Source organism: Leopardus geoffroyi, chromosome D1 (assembly GCF_018350155.1).
Source record: "Leopardus geoffroyi isolate Oge1 chromosome D1, O.geoffroyi_Oge1_pat1.0, whole genome shotgun sequence".
Taxonomy (NCBI): Eukaryota; Metazoa; Chordata; class Mammalia; order Carnivora; family Felidae; genus Leopardus; species Leopardus geoffroyi.
Genome location: NC_059329.1, coordinates 57230622 through 57250541, shown reverse-complemented (window position 1 = coordinate 57250541; position 19920 = coordinate 57230622). Strand labels below are relative to the sequence as shown.

The 19920-nt window shown below is 48.1% G+C and overlaps 1 protein-coding gene across 4 annotated transcripts in view; it reads right to left on the bottom strand.

The window, feature by feature from the left end:
- The window catches only part of CHRDL2 (chordin like 2), a 32228-nt gene extending 22632 nt beyond the window's left edge, over nt 1–9596 (bottom strand). For all 4 annotated transcript variants that reach the window (XM_045484035.1, XM_045484033.1, XM_045484037.1 and 1 more), the window contains exon 1: nt 9492–9596. In XM_045484035.1, the coding sequence (XP_045339991.1) occupies nt 9492–9573 (82 nt within the window). In that variant the 5' untranslated portion in view covers nt 9574–9596. The remainder of the gene's footprint in view (nt 1–9491) is intronic.
- Between the last annotated feature and the right edge of the window lie 10324 nt (nt 9597–19920).

Sequence of the window (19920 nt, the reverse complement as noted above, 5' to 3'; positions counted from 1 at the left end):
AGGCTGGCCCGTATCAAATGAGCTGTGTTTATCTCTCAGCCCCCGCTGGCAGAGAAGGCGGGACCCAGCCCCAGCTGGGGTGCTTGTCAGAGCCAGCCCAACTCTCCAAGGATTGAATAATGTCTTTCTTCCTCAGTCCCCTCCCCCCACCCGGGAGGGGGCCGATTGCAACACAACCTCGAAGAAGCCTTCGGTCTGAGCCTCGTTGCTGAAGAAACCCTCCACTCCCACCTTCCTTGGGGCGGCCCTGTAGCCTGGCCCCTGTGCCAGTTGGCACCCCTCCCCCTTGCCGCCTGCTCAGAGCACGGAGACAGAGGGAACGGCTCAGCCCATGCCCAGGCCAGGAAGCCGGTTGCCCCACCAACAGACCTGGCAGTGGCTGAGAACGTGTGGGGCCTGGCAGGCCGGTCCCTCAACCCCAGGAGGCCCTGCGGCCACAACCCCACCCAACCACACCTTCCAAGGTGAGAGGCACAAGGAAGGGTGGCATTGCCTGGGGCTCCCTCTTATACCAGGGAGGTGAGTGCCCCAAGGCCATGCCAAAGCCAAGCAGAAAGAGGACCGGCCAGGCCGCAGCCTCTTCCATCCCTGCAGTCCTGGCTTTAGCCCCCATCCTTGCTTATGGCTGGGAGGAGCTCTAACTCCTTTTGCCACCAAATCACCTTGTGACAATGAGGAAGCCTTGCTCTTCCTTCTCTTGGCCTCAGTTTCTCTTCTGCAAAATAAGGGGGGTGGTGAACTTTGATCTCCAAAGGTTTCTGCACAGATACTGCTTATGAGTCTGTGATTTCTCAATTCTAAGACTGCAAGTTTCTAAGATTGAAGATTTGAGAATTCTGTGCTTCTAAGAGCCTACATTTCATGAGGACATGAAGCTTCTGTGATTTTGTGGTTCTAAGATTTGATCATTTCAAGCTTCCATGATTTAGGATATATTGGTGGTGCCACACACCCAAGCTCTCGGGGCTTCCAGGGTGGGCTAGGATAAGGTTCAGGGAGCCAGTGAGTAACATGAAGAAGGAGGCCAAGTTTGTCTCTCACATCCCCTCCTTTCCCATCTGCTCCCTTGATCTTCTGTGGCCTTCTCCCACCTGCCCTGCCCTTGGGCCTGCCCCGCTGCCCCTCTCCACACACCACCGTACCTCATCCCATCCACCTGTACCCACATTCCTCTCCCCAACTCAGGGGGCAACTGGGCATGCTCTTGAGGATCTTTTGGAGTTAATGGCCCCTAGCAGTGATGTCTAACTCAGGGAAAAGACAGCAGTGGAGGAAAAGGACAGTTGGCCCTGTTCCAGGCTTTAGATAGAGAAGAATTAAAGTTGGACAGGCTTCCTACCCCTCAAAATGCATGTAGGTGTGTGTATATAGTCCAAAGACCCTGGCTTTTGAGTCAGATAGGTCAGGATTCAAACTGGATTTGGCTTTTATCTGTAGCCTGAGTTTAGACAAATTACTGAATCGCTCCAGGTCTCAGTTTCCATATCTGTTAAACGGGATTAGTTTTGGCTACCTCTCAGGGTTATTGTAGAATTAAATCAGATAATATATGCAACGTGCCTAGCGCCTGACATGTATTAGATGCTCTGTTAAATGGTAGGTTAGGGGCACCTGGGTGGCTCAGTCAGTTAAGCGTCTGACTTTGGCTCAGGTCATGATCTCACAGTTTGTGAGTTCGAGCCCCGCGTCGGGCTCTGTGCTGACAGCTCAGAGCCTGGAGCCTGCCTCGCATTCTGTGTCTCCCTCTCTCTCTGCCCCTCCCCCACTTGTGCTCTGTCTCTCTCTACCAAAAATAAATAAATGTAAATGGTAGGTTAAAAACAAAAAGCAGATCTGGGTGCTGACTCCAAACTTCCCTAACAGTCTGTTTGTCATGGTATTCCATTTGTTCCCACAATTTTATGGGCAGCCCCCAGACACCCATTAGGGCATGAATATCAGGGTACCTGCCACTGAGGTCACATCTCCCAGGTGTCATTTACAACCTCACCAACCCTGTTTCCTGTGGCTCCCCACACTCTCCTAGCCGCACTCACAAGCCAGATTCCCTCAACGCCCCCTCTGCCTACACAGACCTCAGGGACAGGATACAGAGATGAAAGGGGTCAGGAGGCTGGAGAGGGAGGGAGAGGCTCACAAGGGGCCTTGAGAATCCAGAGGGCAAAAGAAAGTCACGGAAAAGTTTTAAACCGGGGCATGCCCATGGTCAGGCTTGCCCTTTAGCATTATCAGTGTGGCCACAGGAGTGGAGAATGGTTTGGAGGAGTTGGAGGGCAAAACTGGAGGCAGAGAGACCAGGGAGGCTGTTGCAGTCACTGGTTGTGAGAGAATGCTGGCCTGGGCCAAGACGGAAGCCGTGCCCACGGGCAAAAGTGCAGATTTGAGGAACACTTAGGAGGTATGGTGGGCGGGCTTTGGGGCAGGCTGGATGTGGGCGGGGAAGATAAAGGAACAGTCTACAGTAGTAGGACTGAGGTTTCAGGCCTGAACAACCAGGTGAATGGGGAGCACTTGACAGAAAAACAGAAAGTGTTATTATCATTAGGTGTAGTAATGTTACTTCCTGCTATTCATTCATTTATTGAGCTTTTGTGTATCAAGTCTTCTACAAGTCTGTGGGCCTGGGCCATGACTAAGTAAGACACAGTCCCCATTCTCAAGAAGCTCACAGCCTAATGAAGAAGACGGATAGATATAATACAGCTGACCCTGAACAACACAGGTTTGACCTGCACAGGTCCACTTATATGTGGATTTTTTACACCACGGTACTGTAAATGTATTTTCTCTTCCTTATGATTTTCTTAATAACATTTTCTTTTCTCTAGCTGACATTATTGTAAGATTACCATATGTAATACATATAACACACAAAATATGTATTGCTTGACTGCTTATGTTATCGGTAAGGCTTCAAGTCAATAGTAGGCTACCAGTTATTAAGTTTTGGGGTGAGTCAAAAGCTAAAGGCAGGTTTTCGACTCTGAGGGGCTTGGTTCCCTTAACCCCCACATTGTTCAAGCATCAACTGTACATACAGTGTGACAAGTTCTATGACAGTGAAAGCACAGAGTCTTTGGGGAAGGCTTCCCCCCAGAAAAGATGCTTGACCTGGATGTTGGAGGGGTTAACAAGGTGCAGACGCAGGGGAAGGACCTGTCAGGCAGATCAGGAGCTATGTGCAAAGGCACAGAGGTGGGGGTGACTGTGGTTCACGCAAGGCCGCTGCAGGTGGCTGGGATGTGCCGGGTGCTAGCTCCCCTTCCTGCCCGAAGCATCCACTTGAATAGGCCATAGCCAAAGCTCTTCCCTAGCTTGACACTGACTTAAAGTCGCTGGACTTAGTTGGTCCCATCTGATTTCAGGGCAACAGCGTTTACCATACAGACTCTAAGTCTTATCATGTCACCTCAGACTGCCATGAGCTGGCTCTTGCCTGCTTTTCCAGCAACACTGTCAGTGGTGGCCTCGTTTTCAGCCTCCCCTCCTCTTGTTGAATCTCTCACTCTTTCACCACCCCACCAGGCTCTTTCGCACTTCTGCGCCTTCCCATGCTGTTTCCTTCACTTGGAATGTGATTCTCCAACTCCATGTTTGGCCAACTCATTCTCATTCTTCAAAAGCCTGTCTAGATGCTGCCCTTTCGGTGAAGCCGCCCCACCCTTCCAGGCCAGCTGCCAGTCCTTCCTCAGGGCTCCCACAGAACTGAGTTCAGCCCTCTGTGACAACTCCTGTCACTGGGTTTGAAGTACTTATTAAGTGCATTCTTCTTCCTTACTAAACTGTGAGCTTCTTGAGAGCAGGGACCACATCTCATTACTTTTTGGGTCTCCAGTGCTCTGCACAGGTCCTACACAGAGTTGATGCTCGATAAATGAACACGCCATGAAAGAATTGAGTCAGCGGAGAGGGGAAGTTCTGGAAGAGGAGGTGATTGATGGTCCTTAATCCTGGAAACCTCTTTAACAAAGAAAATACTTCATCATGTGGTAAGATAGCACTTTTAGCACTTTGACCCTTAGCACTTTGACCCTCTTGCACTTTTAGCACTTTGACCCTTAGCACTTTGACCTTGCCACCTAACAGGAACTAGCCTTTGACCTCTCCTTTCCAGCCCTCACCATCTAAACTCCCAAGCCAAATACCATGTAAAAAAGGGCAGAAGCCCGGGTAGGTAAGGGGATGAGCAATTCCATGATCTTCACATGTAAGTCAAAGTTTCCAATCTGTTCCATCCAAGGTCATCCCACAGTCTGCTTTGAAACTCTCATGCTATAAAGGCCTCATAGGGGATAGTTAGGAGTGGGTAGTGTGATTGGAATTCTTCCAAGAAGAAACAGAAAAGACAACCAAAAAGAAGCTTCTGGGATGCAGGGGAGGCTGGAAGGGACCAGGGGATCTGGGGTGTGAGGAGAGAGGCCTGGGACTGTGGCTGGCCTGTCCCCAGCCTGCAAGAACTCAAGAAACCTGAGCGAGCCAGCTGCGCAGGAATGTGAGAAAGTTTACATCTTTTCCCTTGCGCCCACACAGCCATTATTTATTTATAGTTCCCTTTCATGCAAACAAACTTGCTTCCCTCTAAGACATACGCTCTGCTCTGGGCACTGGCACCCAATGGGGGAGGCCTCCTAAGGGAATCAGAAGTGAAAACCTCAGGTCCTCAGTAGCTAAGCTGTATGACCCAGGGAAAGGGCCCTCACTTCTCTGAACCTGACTCCTCTTCTCTGGCACGTGATGGATGTTCAGGAGTACAGAAGGACCTGAAATGAGAGACCTGTCAAACCAGGAAAGGCAGCTCTGTTACCAGCAAGTGTCGGTGGGGGGGGGGGGGTGCAGAGATAAGACTGTTTACATTCTGTTCTGCCTTGGACATAGATACTTAGATTCACAGAATCTTAGAAAGTTAGGGACTGAGAGATGACATCCAATCCTTTATTACAGATGTGGAAATTGAGTCCGAGAAGAGAGGTCGGGACTTGCCTAAGATCATTGATTTATGCCAGCACAAACTCCAGTGGCAGTCTTCAGATCTGAGGGAGGTGCTTATAGGAACACCCCTTCCCTAAGGGGGCAGGACCAGAAGAAATGGCTTTGAATTGCGAACAAAAGGATCCAGGTGAGATATAAGGAAGAATCCCAGCTGTAAGAATGGGTAACATAAGAAGACTGGAACCGCCTTCTCTGGGATGGGATGAGATCCCCTCCAGGGGGTTGCCTGAAATGATCTCAGCACTGCATCTCCCAGGGGCACTGCTCTCACACCAGTCCTTTTCTTTGGGAGTCCAAGGGATTCAGGATTCCTCTTCCAGAGACCGGCGCCATGGCTGGTGGCTGGGGGAACTTGAGATGCCAGTCCTGGAACAGGTGCAACAGCTGGAACAACTGCGCAGCTGTTACCCAGCTCCTGCTCAGCAGCCAGCTAGCCAGTGAGTGAGACAGAGACCTCTACTGGTGGGAGTGAGGAAGTGCAGAACCACCTAGACAGACCCAGAGAGGGGCCTGCCTGGAGCCAGATGTCAAGCCTTCACTCAGGTGTCCCCCTCCCCCGTGTAAATCTGGACAGGTAGATGGGGATGCAACTAAGCTGAAAAGCAGGGCAGGGTCCCTGCCGGTGGGTCCCCCTACACACCCACTGTTCTAGGCCTCCTAAGTACTGGAGGGGCCGCTCCTGGTGTCTGAGGATCTATTGACTCCTCCCTAGCAGGACAGGAGTACTAGGCTGCAGACCTAAACACCCTGACTTCCTTTCCCGAAGCCCAGAACAGACTCAGAATCAAGGCAACAGCATCTTTGGATCTTAGAGTCTTAGAATCACGGGATATTAAAGCCAGAAGTGTCCTCAGTGATTGTCTCTTGGGGTCAACCATCTCTCTTTACCGCTGGGAAAACTGAGGGGGGAGAGAAAGGCAACTTGTCTGGTGTCTGCATGGCTAGAATTAGTAGCAGAGCCAGGCTGAGGCCCTGACCTTCTGATTCCAAGTTTGTCCTCTGTACTACTTCATACGAGGGGAGCTCCCTTCCTGCCCTATCTCTGCTTCTGCAGTCTGGGATTCTGTCACTTGGGAACAGAAGCCTCAATTCCCACAGTTCACATCACCCTTGGAGAGAGGCTAGAGCAATTGACGGTTTTACCTGATAACTGACTGTCTCTTGAAAGCAGGACTGGACAGCGGGAGGGAAGAGAAAGCAGACGCGAGCCGGATACCTTGCGGGCGGGAGGGGGTGGCAATAGTAAGGGAGGAGCACAAGGAAGAGGCACTGACATAGGGGGAAGAGTACCGGAGAGGGAGTCAAGATACTAGGCCGGTTCTCATTCCACAGAGAAATGGATACCCAAACTGACGAACATCATACATGTATGTGTCTTCACCTGGGGCTGGGGTCAGTACCAGTCAGTGACCAGGTCACAGACCTGGAATCGGGGTTAAGTCCGTGGTCAGGGCTTTGAGGATCAGGGCTCAGCCTGTGGCCAGAGCTGAGACTCAGTCCGGGTTGAATTCAATCTGTGGCTGGAAACAGAGCCAAGGACAGAATAACCTTTGTTTGAATAGCCTTTTTGCACTGTAACTGAGGAGCAAACTGCCATGTGTGTTCACAGGCCTTTGGCATTCCGCAGGGCTGAGCCACCTCAGGAGTCTGACATGACACAGACTTGAGAATTCCCATCTGTTGGTATCACTTCTGAAAGCACCTAAGGTGTCACCAGGAGATTTCTTATGTACAACGGGCCTTAGATCTTACTTGAACTAAGACAAGGACCATCACAAGAGACCTCCAAATAGGACTCTGGCAAATGACTATAGAATAGGATTGTTCCAGGGCACCTGGGTGGCTCAGTCGGTTGAGCCTCCGACTTCAGCTCAGGTCACGATCTCACGGTCCGTGAGTTTGAGCCCCGCGTCGGGCTCTGGGCTGATGGCTCGGAGCCTGGAGTCTGCTTCCGATTCTGTGTCTCCCTCTCTCTCTCTGCCCCTCCCCCGTTCATGTTCTGTCTCTCTCTGTCTCAAAAATAAATAAACGTTAAAAAAAAAAAAAAAAAGAATAGGATTGTTCCTAGATTCATAGATTGTCAGCACTAGACAAAGTGAGGCTCTGAGCAGGGAAGTGATCTGTTCAAATTCACACAACCCATAAGCAACAAATCTATTCTTTAATAAATTTGCTGTGTGAACTTGGGCAAGTCACTCCCACTTTCTGGGCTTCAGTTTAACTATAGGAAAATTGGGGGGGTAGAAGCAGACGATTTTCTAAATTTTTTTTAATGTTTATTTATTTTGAGAGAGAGAGCATGAGCAGGAGAGGGGCAGACAGAGAGGGAGACACAGAATCCGAGGCAGGCTCCAGGCTCTGAGCTGTCAGCACAGAGTCCAACGTGAGGCTCAAACTCACAAAATGTGAGACCATGACCTGAGCTGAAGTCGGGTGCTCAACCGACTGAGCCGCCCAGGTGCCCCAGAAGCAGGTGATATTCAAAGGCTCTTTCAGCTCTGACATCCCAGAATCTGAACACAACCCTCTGAATGCCAGTCCACCTCACTTTAACTCAAGTCTGCTCTGAGTTGTTTTCTTGTGTGTCTGTCGCTAAGACACTGCCTGAAGGCCAGTGGAGGCACAGAGGAAGGAGAGCAGAGTGGATCAGGTGGCCAGGGAAAGTTTGCTGGAAGAAGTTTGACCTGGCAAGGTGGTGAAGGCCTGACAAGATATGGGAGGCCAAGAGCAGGGGTGTGGGTAGGACAAGAGCAATCCTGCACAATGATCTGATTCTAGGACATCTTTCCAAGATGCATCAGGGGCAACGGTACCCGGAGAAACACCTTGGGAGCTAAGAACGATGTGCCAAGAGGAAGGGAGGCAGGCATTAAGGGCATTCTGTACTAAGTCCCTTTTAAGAAACAACAGGTAAGTGTTAGGAGGAAACCTCCAGGGCCCAAGGAAGGGGAGGAGGAATTTACTGAGTACTAGGCATTGTGCTGGCTGACTGAACACAGTCACTTCCCTTAATCCTCCCAAGAACTCTTTGGGTTCCAGGTAAGTATGTGTCTTAGATGATGAATTAGAGGCTCAGAGAAGTTGTGACTTATGAGAAGTCACACAGCCGCTAAGGGGCAGAGGCAGGACTTGAACCCAACAGAGTTCCTTCCATTAGTTGTTACTAAGGACTTCTATGAGTCTCATGCTAAGGGCAGCCCAGAGACGACCAGACTTGCAGCCTGCCCTCACAAGCAGAGACAAGAATGAAACCAAATCCAGCACTGCCAGCTCAGGAAAGTCATGTGCCAAAGAAAGGCAGCAATGGGGGAGTGGAGCTGTGGGGAGGGCAGAGCACTAGGCGGGGAGTTGGGAACCTGGGGTCTTCATCCCAGGCTCTGCGCTGTGTAACCTGGAGCAAACCACTGCCCCTCCTTGTCCTCAGTTTCTTTATCAGGTATTTCAGGGTTTGAACTAAACTCCTTCCTTCTCATCAAGAGAATCTTGGTTTTGTTTTCCATCCTCACAGTATTCTAAGAGACTGGGGATGGAGAGGAGGTCCAGGAGCCTCTGGCAGAGGCAGTGAGGGAACTGAGCTGCAGAGAGATTATATAAACTGTTTGAGGTTACACTGTCTAAGTGGAGAAGCATGAATTCGGGAACTGATTTTTTTTTTTAAGACGCTACCATGTACCAGCTAGTTGCTTTATTATATTTTCTCCAATTTAATTCTCACAACAGTCCTGGGATTTTTGACTCCCATTTTATAGATTGGGAAACTGAGGCTTAGAGAGGTGCCCTCCATCAGCTGGTATTCAGAAGATCTGGGATAGTGAAGACTGGTCTATCTCCCTGTGCCCTGCTGCCTCCCAGGGTCTTACAGCTCCAAATCAGGGTTCCTTCCAGATGCTTTGCTTTGCAGCAGGGGGAAAAGCATAGGATTGGGAATTGGAGAGCTCTGGCGTTGGATGGCTTACTAGCTCTGTAAACTTCAGCAAGTTTCTTCTGTTACCCTAAGTTTTCTCATCTGTAAAATGCAAATGATAGTACCCACCTCTTGGGAGTCACGTGAGGATCACAACGGATAACAGAATGAGGTTACCTAGCGAGCTCTTCTTTCTTTGCACCGGCTCCCTTTGAATACAATAGTCTTTACATCTCCATCACCTTCTTCACACCCTTGCAGCCAAACATACCCTGCTCTCTGCTGAGAATATGAAGCACCACCACCAGCCTACACACATGCGCACAGTGTCCTGCCTTCTCTCCCACTGCCCTCAGTCCCCCTCTCCTCAGGTCCCTGGCAGCAGCCCCCCCTGGCCCTGAGTTTTGCCAAGTTCCCCCCAGTATCCCAGACTCATCAGCCCATACTGGTCGGCAGAGGAGTCTCCACTCTCCCCGCACAGGTGCTGCCTGGAAGTCTGCCAGAACAGTGTGGGGTCCCAAGTCCTGGCACTTTCCCTGCACATCCCAGGGGCTCGCATCCCTCCTCTGCTTATCCAGCCCTCCCCTCCCCTACTTACGGGCTCGAGCGTGAGAATCCAAGGGGAACCAGAGCAGCGCGAGTCCCAGCAAGGAGGAGAGGACCCTTACCTCGGGAACCATCCTTCCTTCCCCCGGGGCCAGGCCGCCAGGCGCTGAGCCAGGAGGGGCGTCGGGAGAAACTGAGATGAGGACACTGAGGCACAGGGGCACAAAAGCAACCAGGGGGGGGCTGCTGCTACAGCGGAGAGTCAGAGAAGGGTCGAGTAGGCGGTGAGAACAGAAAGAGAGGTCCAAGGTGGGAATAAGAGGAAGGTGGAAAGAGGACAAGGGAAAAGGAAAGACAGAGAGATGGAGAGATGGAGGAAGGTACGGCAAGAAGGGAAAGCAATAAAAGCAAAGGAGAAGGTGAGAGGGAGGGGAGGAGGAGAAAGACGGGGAGGACAGGGGTCTGCAGAGCGCGCAGCGTTGGGCGAGGCGCGCGGGAGCAGCGGGCGGTTCCCGGCGCGCGGGCTAGAATCGGCCGGCGCCCCCTGCTCGGTGGGCTCGGGGTCGGGCTGCGGGGTCCTGGGGCCCGGCGGGGCGGCGGTACCGGCGGCGGCGACGGCGTGGCGGCCACGGGGGCTGGCTGAGCGCGGGCCGGCTGTGCACGCCAAGGGCGCCAGGCGCCGCGCTCGGGCGCATTTGTACTTTGCCGCGGGAAGCAGGCAGCCCCGGCCTGGCGCTGGCCTAGCGCTGGCGCCTCCTCTGGGGCACCGCGGGCTCGGTGGATTGGCCACCCGAGAAACAGGCCCACTTTACCCCTCCTCTCTGGTGCGGGTCTCTGGGACGCACGCTCCAGGCGCGGCGCCGAGAGGAGGCGAGAGGGCTGGGGAGGGGGAAGGGGCCACCCGGGCCACGGGCTTTAACCCCTGACTCCCCGCGGCGCCCAGAGAGCAGGAGGACGCAACCCAGTTAGGCTTCAGGTGAAACTTGGGGGCGGGGAAGGATGAGATGTCCGGGTGGGAGAGGCGAAGCGAGCTGCGGGACCCGCGAGGCGCTCAGGGTAGGGCTCTGGGCGGTGCGTGCACATCACTCTCAATGGAGTCAGGCAGGACACTTGCCATTCTTAATTCTGTTTGTGGTCTTGGACACGCCATCTCAGGATCTAAAATGCGGATCTTAATATCTCCCCACTTCTTTTTGCGAAGATGAAATGAGGTAATGAACGTCCAAGTACTCACATCTCAAAAAGAAGGGGTCGTAATCCCATGCACCTAGAATACCCTTACCAGTTCCCCTTCCTACCCACACGCTAGGTGCCTAGGTTGAAATCCAGTCCAGCTGGATTCTTGGCCCTTCCTCTGGAAGTCTTTCTCTACTTTTCCCCCTCCCACTCCCAAAGGAGGACATGGTCTCTCCTTTGTCTCTGCAGGTAAGGCTCCCACCTCTCTGAGAGTGGTGACCGCGTTCATTCCTCTTCAGTGAGAGCTGATTGTCAGTCACCTTTCCCACCAACGTGAGCTCCCTGTGGTACCGCCCTGAAACCCATGATTAATGCTCCATACCTTGTGTGGAATGAGTGCGTGAATTAGTAGGACGCTTGAGCTTTCCAGATAGGAAACACCCAGGCTCTGAAATCAAAAGCCTGGGTCTCTCCCAGCTCTCTCCCTAGCTTGCTGGGCCATTTTGCTGAAGTTCATCCATCCTGCTTTGGATCTCACCTTCCTGCCCAGCTTCTCTTGCAGAGCTACTGGAAAGCCCAGTGAGCACCCAGAAGAGTGTGAGAGGTGAGATGGGAGGCCAAGCCACATCCCACTCTAGTAGAGAATCATTTCTAGCTCTGCACACTTCTGAAAAGATAGCTTCCCGCGATAAGGCTGGGCTCCCCATTCCCAAGTGCTGCCAGGCCATCCCCTCCAGAACAGAGAGCAGGGGGGAGGAACCAGTGATCTCAGACACAGAACTTCCCCAGGGCTCTCCGAATCAGGGACAAACATGATCTGCCCCAAAGGTGCCCTTCAGGCTTAATTTCTCCCATTCCAATCCGGCCAGTCTCTTTCTCTCCCTTGAGTATACCTTATTTTAACAGATAATGAGAGCTATGCATGTCATTGTGCTTCCCTTTTTGCCTTGCCTTTCAGGAAGTGCAGTTAAATTTAGTGCTTAATTGCAGAAATAGTCTCATCCCAAGGTTCTGAGTCAGAGATCTTTTCCTTTCTCCATCTTTATTAATTTTTTTTTAGAAGTTTATTTATTTTGAGAGTGTGCATGGGGAAGGGGCAGAGAGACAGAGGGAGGGAGAGAGAATCCCAAGCAGGCTCTGTGCTGTCAGCCCAGAGCCTGACGCAGGGCTTGATCTCACAAGCTATGAGATCATAACCTGAGCTGAAATCAAGAGTCAGACACTTAAGCGACTGAGCCACCCAGGTGCCCCTCTCCATCTTTATTTAAAGTCTGCTATACATATACATCCGTGTCTTAGTTGTAAGAGACGAATTAAGATTGGCCTGTCCTATATCCTGTCCATTTTACTTCAGGAAAGGTCTCTACCATGAAACCCCAAAATGTCTCAATCCTTCTCTCCATCGTCACTGCTCCCAGAGTTGGGGCCATTGTCATCCCTTACCTGGATTTTGCCAACAGCTTCTAAGCAAGGCTGCCACCCCTAACCTGGGCCCCTTCAATTTATGTTCCTCCCATGTGCCCTAAGAATTATTCTGATTATTTCTACCGACAAATCTGATCACATCACTTTCCCCTTAAAATCCATGATTGGAAATAAATAAATATATAACATTAAATGCAATGTGGTACCCTGGATTGGATTCTGGGACAGTAAAAGGACATTAGTGGAAAAACTAGTGAATAAAGTCTATACTTTAGTTGATAGTAATGTAGCAATCTTGGTTTCTTCGTTTGGACAAAGGTTCCCTGGCTATGTAAGATGTTAGCATTGGGGGAAGTAGGGTAGAGGATATAGGGTTCTTAGATAAGAACTCTACTATCTTTGTAACTCTTCTATGAACCTAAAATCTTTCCAAAATTAAAAAAAAAAGTCTTTCCAAAATGAAAAGTTTATTAAATAAATAACAGAAAAAAATTATTGGTTTCCTATCATATACAGAATAAAATCCAAAACTGGTAACGTTGGATTCAGGACTGTGGGCATTTTGGCTCCTACTTACCACTCCCATCGACCCTACACTTCACTACTCACTTCGCCAAATTGGCTGTGATTTCCCACACCTTCACATGTTTGTATATGCTTTCCTCCTGCCTGCATCATCTTTCTCCTTCTCTATCTAGTGAATTCCTTTTCACTTTCAAAAGTCAGCTCTGAGTCACTTTCTTCTCCAAGGCCTTCCCTGAGTCCCCCAAGCAAAGCAAATTTTTGGTCTTTGTGTTTCCCAGAGCACTTTGTATTGTAGCTACTGGCGTGTAAATATTTATTTGCATTTTGGAGTAAATATTTGCATTTCCACTCAGTACTGTGGGGAGCAGGGGCCTTTTTTCATTTATATCTGTACTTCCAGCACTTAGCAAGGCCCCTGACACACAAAGAAATGGAATAAATGATTGCTTCGTGGATGAGTGAAGACCTCAGTGTTTTGAAAAGATATTATTCTTTCACGGGGGAGGCTTCAGCACCCCTATTGTCCTCGGTTTTAATCAATGATTGACATAAGAAGCAAGCATTTGAGGAAAATCTCTGAGTCTTCTGTAGAATTGTTGAAGAGAGTTCTCCAGGAAGATGGTTGTCCTTAAAGAAAGGAGACTTGATAAATTCTTCCAAAATCTATTCAGAAAAAAAAAAAAAGTACCCATAGCAATTTGTTACAAGTTTGGTACCTGTTTGCTTCCTTCTTAGGGAACTTGCTCATTGCCTTCCAAGGCAGACCATTCAATGCACTGTTGGACAATTCTTCAACTGGGGTGCCTTGGTGGCTCAGTCGGTTAAGTGTCCAGCTCTCAAGATTTTGGCTCAGGTCATGATCTCACAGTTCTTAAGTTCAAGCCCTTCATCCAGCTCTGCGCTAGCAGCACAGAGCCTACTTGGGATTCTCTCTCCCCCTTTTGCTGTCTGCCACCCCCCCACTCCCACCCCCTGCTAGCAAAGCTCTCTTTTTCTCTCTCTCTTTCTCAAAATAAATAAACATTAAAAAAAAAAAAAGTTCTTTAACTGATATCTGATTCTCCGTGACTCCCCTCACTGCCCCTAGCTCTGCCCCCAAGGATGCAGAGAGTAAGCCAACTCCTTTTGTCTTTTGAGAACTCTCTAGAGATTTGAGACAGAGGACTCCTCTTCCATACTTGCATCCTTACTAGTTCTGGCTCTTGGACCCATCATGCCACATTATATTTTCTCTTTTCAAACTCACTGAGTGCTTTTGCTTCCCATGTCTCTGCATGTGCTATGTTTTTCTAATGCCCTCCCTCTACCCTTTCTTATCTGGCAGCCTTACTTTTTCCAAGATTAAAACTGCTCTCTCCTTCATTTATCCAACCCTGTGCCAGGCACTGTGCTAGGTGCTAGGGACACAGTGGAGAACAAGAGAGACACTGGTGCTGGTAGGCCAGGTTCTCGTTGAAGTCTGTTTCATGGTGTCTGAGTTAGCGTCTCTTTGCTCCATGCTTCTGTGTCTCCATTGTAGCACATATCACTTGTCACCTTGTATCATCAAAGGTTTCATGTCACCTCCTCTAAAGTGAGTTCCTGGAGAACACAGACTACTATCTTCCCTAGCCTTCACACACAGCTTTGCACACAGTAGGTGCTAAATAAAGTTTTGTTGAAGAATAGCCTTGTTCCTTCAAATAGTCTTCTTGTGACATTATTTGTGGCTAAGACCTCCTCCTGGGCTGCAGGCTCCTTGATTATGAAAACTTAGCATAGTGATAAGGATCAGAGAGATTAGCATAAAGCAAAGACTTCTTAACCCAGTCCACTTAATTCTGTAAGTAAGATTCTAAAAGCAGATTCACCTAAGAGTGAATATAAGAGGACTACATAATAGACTCTACATCGGTGTGCTCGTAAATGTGTAACAACCAGCTCTCTAGGGGAAAAAAAGCCCTGGTTTATAGCAGTTGCCAATTTCCATGGTGTAGATACTCCCACCGTGGCCAATTTCAGGCTAGCAATGTGACATCACTGAATGTGGAGTTGACGATAGGACACCATTATGTAGTATTTCCATTAGCGGGTCCAATACATGTAAATAATTTCAAGAACATTGATGGTGAAGTGCAGGAATATAATTAGGGGTTGAAGAGTTTGAATGTTTTGAATATAACTTACTTGTGAGTTTATATGATTTAATGTTCAGAATGATAGTGTTAAACAACCAGCTTGCAAAATTCCTGAGAATTTAACACTTAGCTAGCTCTCCTGAGTCCTTAGAATCAGCTCTAGTACACTGCCTTTACTTGATGATGTCCTGATGATGTGAACAAATTGAGTCTTTAAAGCTGGGTCCAGTTTAGGTGCAGCGGGAGGAAAGTCTTATTTAAAGGAACGGTCAGAGTTCATTTATTTGTAAATTGAACAATCCCCACTCCACTCCCACCCTTCAGCCAGGTTAGAGTTACTTATCTGTGTAACAAACCTTTATTTAAAACCTATTATTGCTTCAGGACATATTCCTTTGAATCTCCAGATATTGTGCATATAGTTGGCTTAAATAAATGTTTGTAGAACGAACTTGAAGCTCCCCAGTATTTATTTGTATGGGTTTTTAGTGTGGCTTCGTGAACATGTCTAAGTCTTTTTTTGTTTGTTTGTTTGTTTAACCATAGTGGGCCCTCCTCTCTTCCAAGAACAGCCTGCAAACAGAAATTCTGATGGAGAGAGGTATAAGGAACCAGGATGAGGGAAGGCATAGCCCTTAATTTCACAGGGCCCTCACGAGGGAAACCAGTGTCTTCGGAAGGTAGAGTGGGATCATCCTTCATCCAGACCCTAAGCTCTGCTACCAGCCAGAGGCCTCCCTACTGCAAGTGCCATCACCAGCCAAGCCAAAGGAACTTATGCTACTGCCTCCTCCATGTTCAGGGGACCTTTGGAGAGCAGCTTGTCCTCAGAGATTTCTGTCTATAGCTCTGTGAAGATGTAGCTAGAGTGCCAGAGAACGGTGCCATATAACTTGGGTCCCACAGCCAGACGGTGGCAGGCACTGTACCCACCCAAAGATGGGAACAAAGAGCCACCAGTTATCTCTGTGTTTTCTCCAGCAATATACAGAGTTTAAAATTTTTTTTCAGGGTTACTTTTTTAAAAAATGTTTATTTATTTAGAGAGAGAGAGTGCACGCAGGAGCAGAGGAGGTGCAGAGAGAGAGGGGGAGAAAGAATCCCAAGCAGGGTCCACACTGAGTATGGAGCCCTACACCGGGAACAATCTGACACCACCACAAGAACATGACCTGAGCTGACACCTGAGAGTCAGACGCTTGACCAACTGAGCCACCCAGGTGCCCCCTTAATTCTTGATCACTGCTATACTCCTGGCTCCTAAGACAGTGCCTGCCCATGGTAGAGTCTTACTGAATTTTTAAATTTAATTAATTAATTAATTTTAAGGAAGCTCTATATCCAACACGGGGTTTTAACTCATGACCCCGTGGCATGTTCCACCGATGGAGCCAACCCCGACTGTTTTTTTAAATAAATGAAAATAAATGGAAGATAGAATACTTACCTGGATGATCTGATTCATGTGAGAAGTGAACCCTAGACTTAAGACTCCAGTCCTTGGAATTTAACCACATTAGTATTTTCATCACTGTTATTATTACCTCATATATTATTATCATCCCCCCATCATCATCAACAACAGTGCTGCGTTGCACATGGGGGTTCTTACTGTTTATTGACTGACTGACTGAGTGAATGAATGGACAGACATCAACTTTACAGCTAGCCTCAAACTACCTTTCTAGTCTTATTTACTATTCCCCCTCCCCCATTCTAACTTCTTATATATACTATGCTCCAGCTACTCAGAAGCAATCATTTTCACTTACCACACTATGTCTCCACATTTCTGTGTGTTGACTTATTCTGCTATTCCTTGTATTTGGAATTCCCATTCTTTGTTTGGTGAGTTCTCATCCTTTCTTTAGGACCCCATTTTGCATCCCATCTAGATAGTCACTCTCGCTTCTGGCCTTCCAGTTCACTATGCCTGCACCACTGAAAAACCCATCTCCTGTCCTGAATTATAGCTGTTTGTTGACATAGCTGACTATTCCCTCAGATAAAGAGCTCCTTGAGGGCAGGGACAGTAAAATTTCCTCTCTGTATTCTCAGGAATCATTGCTGGGCCTGTCACATAGCAGTTTCACAGTATTTGTTGAAATCAGTCTGATATCAGGGGCGCCTGGATGGCTCAGTCGATTAAGTGTTGGACTTTAGCCTAGGTCATGATCTCATGGTTTGTGGGTTTGAGCCCCGTGTCGGGCTCTGTGCTGGCAGCTCAGAGCCTGGAACTGCTTCGGATTATGTGACTCTGTCTCTGTCTCTGCCCCTCCCCTGCTCACACGCTCTTTCTCTCTCTCTCTCAAAAATAAATAAATGTTAAAAAATACTAAAAAAAAAAAAAAAAAAAAAAAAAAAAAACACAAAAACCAACAGAAATCAATCTGGTATCAGACATAGGCTATGTGCAGAGCCACATGCTACGTGCTGGAGGAGATGATATACAAGGCTGGTCCAAAACACGGTCCCTGACCCTGAATGCTTACAGTCTAATTGGAGACACAAGTCCTTTTCATAGGAAAAATATCATTAAAAAACAGTGTATTCTAGAATTACATATGAGAAAGGAGAAAGCTTGGTGTGCTGGAACACGTATAGGACTGGACTTGGTTTCTGGTCCCTACTTTACCACTAACTCACTATGTAGCCCTGACACCTTATTTCTCTTCTTTAGACTTTGGTTTTCTTCTCTGTAAACGAAGATGATCAGAAGGCTTGGATGATTTCTAAAGCCAGATTCCAGCTCTGACATTCGGAGTTTGGCTCCATGGAAACTAGGTGGAAGAGACATGGTTAGAGCTCAGTAGTCTCAGTTTGCCCCCTGCTGGTCAGTCGGCAACATCACAGTCAGGGTGACAGCTGTAGGCTTTTCCCAGGGCTGGAGACAGCAGAGCTCAGAGCCTGATAAACAAAGAACAGTGGGACAATGACCATTCTAGAAGAGAACCAATCAGGCTTCCCCCTGATTGGTGGGTAGGTGGGTATGGAATCCTATACTCCTTCAGAATAAAGGAATTTAGGAGATCGTGCTCTCTCTTCTCAGCCTCCAGCTGAACCCATTTCATATCTGTTTCTTTCCAAACCAGAAGGAGTCAATCTTTGGGAGGCTGCTTTGTAGTCCTCCTGAATTTTTCTTCTGCTCCCATCACAGTGCTCTCTTCTGAGGCAAATTCTTCATTCTGGTCAGTATAACTATCCATTTATTTATGACAAAATGAGGGTTTCTCTCCCTCTCACTCTCTTCCTGGAGTAGGGCCATGAGCCAAAGTGAAGGTAGTAGAAGGCTTTCTTTGGTAGGGTGGGGAGAAGAGACAGACTGTGCTAGAATGAGGCATGTGGTTTACACTGTTAAGGTAACACTAGCAGAGAAAGGGTTGTCTTTTAGATGTTTCATTCAAAGTGGGATTGGGGAGGCCATTTGCCCATTTATTTCCTTATTCTCTAAATGTTGAACCCAAAGGACTTCTTTTTTAAAATATTTTTTTAATGTTTATTTCATTTTTGAGAGAGAGAGAGAGAGAGAGAGAGACAGAGCATGAGCGGGGGAGGGGCAGAGAGAGGGAGTCACAGGATGGGAAGCAGGTTCCAGGCTCTGAGTTGTCAGCACAGAGCCCCAGGCAGGGCTTGAACTCACCAACTGTGAGATCATTACCTGAGCTGAAGTTGGCACTTAACCAACCGACAGCCATCCAGGTGCCCCAAACCCAAAGGACTTCTTAAAGTCACCTCAATTTCCTCCAAAAAGCCCCACAATTAAATCAAAGATGGAATTGGTTACTTGGAATCTTGGGCCAGAGCATAGAGGAAAAAGAATAGGGACTCTGAGGGTAGGGAAGAGAGAAGTAAAAACCAAGGGGAAGGGAGGTGGGGCAGAGACAGACAGAGTGAGAGCTGCTGCTAATTCCATGCGAATTTATAGGTATCTAGAGGGGAAATTGTAGGAAACTAAAGAATTCTTTTTCTCCACAAATTGCTTGTTTGCAAACAGAATTTTTTCTTTTCTGACGGTGCACGGTACTTTGGACCTTACTAAACATTAAAGGCGTGACTACAGGGATAACACTCATTCATCCCACATTATCTGGAATGTGCCAAATACTGTGCCCAAAGCTGGCCCACCCGAATGGGCTCAGCATCCATACCTGGCCTGCCTGTTCACTGCTGAATTCTTAGCACCTGTCTTATGCTGCCACCTAGCAGGCGCTCAAAAGAGATTTGTTGTATAAGTGAATGATAGCTGCACTGTACTTTGTCCAGTAATATCTCAACTCCATGAGGGTAGGAGAAAGTCTGCTTAGATTTTCATTCCTCACTGATAATGATAGGATTGAGAGTTATCCTTATAAAATACAAATCCATATGTAGAACTCCTTTGGTTCCAATGTTAAATCTTTCCATAGTCTCCCAATATCCTGAGTTTCTCTGTAAAATGGAGACAATAATATACACCCCTCACAGGGTTACTTTAGGTCTAAACGAAATAAACATATCATTGCTTAGCGTGTTCCAGCATGTTGTAGCTGCTCAATAAATTCTAGTTCCTTTTCTTCTCCAATTTTCTAGCCTAATGTCCAATCCAGTGTTCTAGCCATATTGAATTTCTTATCAGTCCCACCACACAGGAATGCCAGGAAGGCCATCCTCTCTGTCTGCCTGGTGAACTCGTCTTGTCCTTCAGAACAGAGCTCAAATGTCCCCCTCTTCTGTGAAACCTTCTGTCCATGCCCTCTTGCTTTCTGCTTCCTCATTACCCTGTATGTGTCTCAGTCATACAGCATGTTTCTGTTATACTTTTTTTTTTTTCACTTATACTTTTGCCTCTCTATTAGGCTGTGACCTTGACAGGTGCAGGGACCAAGTCTTACTTGTATTTGTAGAGTGTTTAGAAAGAGTCTGGGAGAGGCTGGAAAGATGACAGAAGGATTAGCTTTGCAAAAGAACTGCTTCTTGGGTGCCCGGGTGGCTCAGTTGGCTAAGTGTCTGACCTTGGTCCCAGTCATGATCTCACTGCTTGTGGGTTTGAGCTCCGCATTGGGCTCTCAGCTGTCAGTGTGGAGCCTGCTTCGGTTCCTGTCTCCCTCTCTCTCTGCCCCTCCCCAGCTGGTGCTTTCTCTCTGTCTCAAAAATAAATAAAAACTTTTAAAAAAATCGCTTCTTCCTCTGAAACAAAAGGGAAGGAACTGAAGATGAATAATAGTAAGAATGTAGCAAGAATCTTTAAAGCAACAGGGA